The following is a 1,965-nucleotide window of genomic DNA, read 5'->3' on the forward strand; positions in this document are numbered from 1 at the left end:
GGGGGCACCGCTCCCTGTCCTCCCTGGGGCATCGCTCCCTCTCCTCCATGGGGCATCGCTCCCTCTCCGCCCCGGGGCATCGCTCCCTCTCCGCCCTGGTGCCTGCAGGGCAGGAGGGGGCAAAGTCCTTCCAGGCCCAGCTCAGCTCTGGCCCCAAGCGTGCAGAGGGCTGCCCCACATCCCCACCGTCACACCACCCCAGGGTGAGGCATCAGCCAGGGCGGGTGGCTGCAGGGTGACTCACGGGGCGCAGCCCAAACGTGGCTCCCGGCTGCCTCTGCACCCAGCCCCGGGGCTGGCAGAGGGGGTAGCCTGGGGGGGGCAAAGCCAGGGCTGGATGAAGTGAAGCCGTCATGACATCTTGGCTTCTGGGAGCAGCCCTGTGCCCACCGATAAAGCTCTGGCTCCCAGCAGGGGGGCAAGGGGGGATCCACATCTGGAAGGGGCGTGCTGCACATCTGGAGCCCAGCACACAAATCCGGCTTGGCCAGAGCTCTTCAGCAGGGACAGAAAAGGGGATCGGAGGGAGGAAATGGAGACTTACGGACGTGAGCAGGACAGGTTCCGGTGCAGGGAAGGGAGGGCCGTGGCTGCACGGCTCCATGCGTTCATAGCCATGGGCTGAGTCCTCCCATGCCGGCAGCCCGGGGGGGCTGGCTGGGTGCGCGGGGGAAGCCACTCCTCTGCACGCCACAACCCCACCCCGAGCGGGAACGCAACTGAGGTCCTGCTCCCCAGGAGTTCGCTTGGGGTGGGGAAGGCACAGGGGGTCCTGGGTGGCTTCCCAGTGCAGCAGGTCCTGCTCTTCGGTGTCGGGGGACAGATGTTGACCCCCTGCGAGCTTAGTAATTACGGCTAAAAAAAAAAGGAGTCGTTCACCCGTCGCTGTTATCGTGGCGCCGGTCAGAGGCGTTAATCCCTGTGAAGGCTCCTGCCTTGCCTTGCATGACCACGAAGCAGTTATGGGGGCTGCGGGGCAGGGTGCTGCTGGGCAGAGCCCGCCGCTGACTCACGCCAACGTGGCTGGCGGGGATCAGTCCCGCGGGCGGTTTATGAGAGCTCAGGGAACGCGGTGCCCACGCTGCGACAGAGCAAACTCCAGCTCGGAAGCACCCTGGGTCTCACTCGCCATCCGGTACCTGCAACGCGCATGTGGAAGGGGGACGGGGGGCTCCCCCGGTGTGCCAGCACCCCTGTCCCTTTGGGGCAAGAAACCCCCATTGCAAAGCAAGCCGAGGACTTGGTTTAAAGGAACCTTTTATTGAAAGAGCGTCAGGAGGGCAGCGGGAGGGTCGTGGGGGCAGCGATGGGGCCCGGGGCTGGTGCCCCGTGCTCACTTCTTGCGCGGCATCTTGTCGGGGCAATCCTGGAAGAAGTCGTTGCACATCATGGCCATGCAGGCCAGGAAGGTCACGTACTCTTGGAAGTCCACCTCACTGTCACTGTTGCTGTCCAGGTGGCTCATGAGCTGCTGTAAGCTGGCCTCGCTAGTTTGACTCTGCACCAGGAGCAAGAGGGGGGGGTTAAAATGGGGTTCCGCATCAAAGGCCACGTGCCCGAGCCCCAGCGCCGCCTGTGGGACATGGCACCCCCTGCCCCACACTTACGCTAAAGCTGGGCAGCTCCTTCACGAGCATCTCCTTGAGCTCCTGCTTGCTGAGCTTGTACTTGTCCCCCTCCTTCCCCGAGTACTTGTGGAAGGTGGAGACAATCACGGCCAGCGCCTGCTCCAGGGGACACGCCATGGGGGATGCCAGCGAGCCTGGTGGCACCAACAGCACAAGCGGGTGAGAACAGAGTTCTGGGTCCCCAGGCACCCCCATGCTGGTGGGGGGTGGGGGGGCAGTGCTCACCCCCAGACTGTGCCGACTGCTCTGGTGCCCTGCTCCCAGGTGTGCACCGGGATGCGTCACCACCTCCTCCCTAATTTCACCCTCCCAGGGTGGGCAACCTCCCAAAAAGCCA

At 64.6% G+C, this 1,965-nt stretch overlaps 2 protein-coding genes across 2 annotated transcripts in view; both read right to left on the reverse strand.

Moving 5' to 3' along the window:
- The window catches only part of LOC118451910, a 4,017-nt gene extending 3,362 nt beyond the window's left edge, over positions 1-655 (reverse strand). The window contains exon 1 of the mRNA XM_035890704.1: positions 545-655. Coding sequence (XP_035746597.1) covers positions 545-604 — 60 coding nt within the window. The 5' untranslated portion in view covers positions 605-655. The remainder of the gene's footprint in view (positions 1-544) is intronic.
- A 604-nt stretch (positions 656-1,259) lies between these two features.
- Positions 1,260-1,757, reverse strand: LOC104122775 (protein S100-A4-like). The gene is made up of 2 exons (XM_009634958.2): positions 1,608-1,757; positions 1,260-1,498 (listed from the first exon to the last, which is right to left on the reverse strand). The coding sequence occupies exons 1-2, from the start codon at positions 1,743-1,745 to the stop codon at positions 1,334-1,336; spliced, it is 303 nt and encodes a 100-aa protein (XP_009633253.1). The 5' UTR covers positions 1,746-1,757; the 3' UTR covers positions 1,260-1,333.
- Between the last annotated feature and the right edge of the window lie 208 nt (positions 1,758-1,965).

The sequence above is a fragment of the Egretta garzetta genome, unplaced genomic scaffold, assembly GCF_000687185.1.
Source record: "Egretta garzetta isolate BGI_Z169 unplaced genomic scaffold, ASM68718v1 scaffold350, whole genome shotgun sequence".
NCBI classification, from domain to species: Eukaryota; Metazoa; Chordata; class Aves; order Pelecaniformes; family Ardeidae; genus Egretta; species Egretta garzetta.

Excerpts from the sequence above, each read along its gene's own strand:
- LOC104122775 (XM_009634958.2), bottom strand. The coding sequence starts at position 1,745 with ATGGCGTGTCCCCTGGAGCAGGCGCTGGCCGTGATTGTCTCCACCTTC. Across the intron at positions 1,499-1,607 it reads AGGAGCTGCCCAGCTTTAGC|AGTCAAACTAGCGAGGCCAG; the intron begins GTAAGTGTGGGG and ends CTCCTGGTGCAG.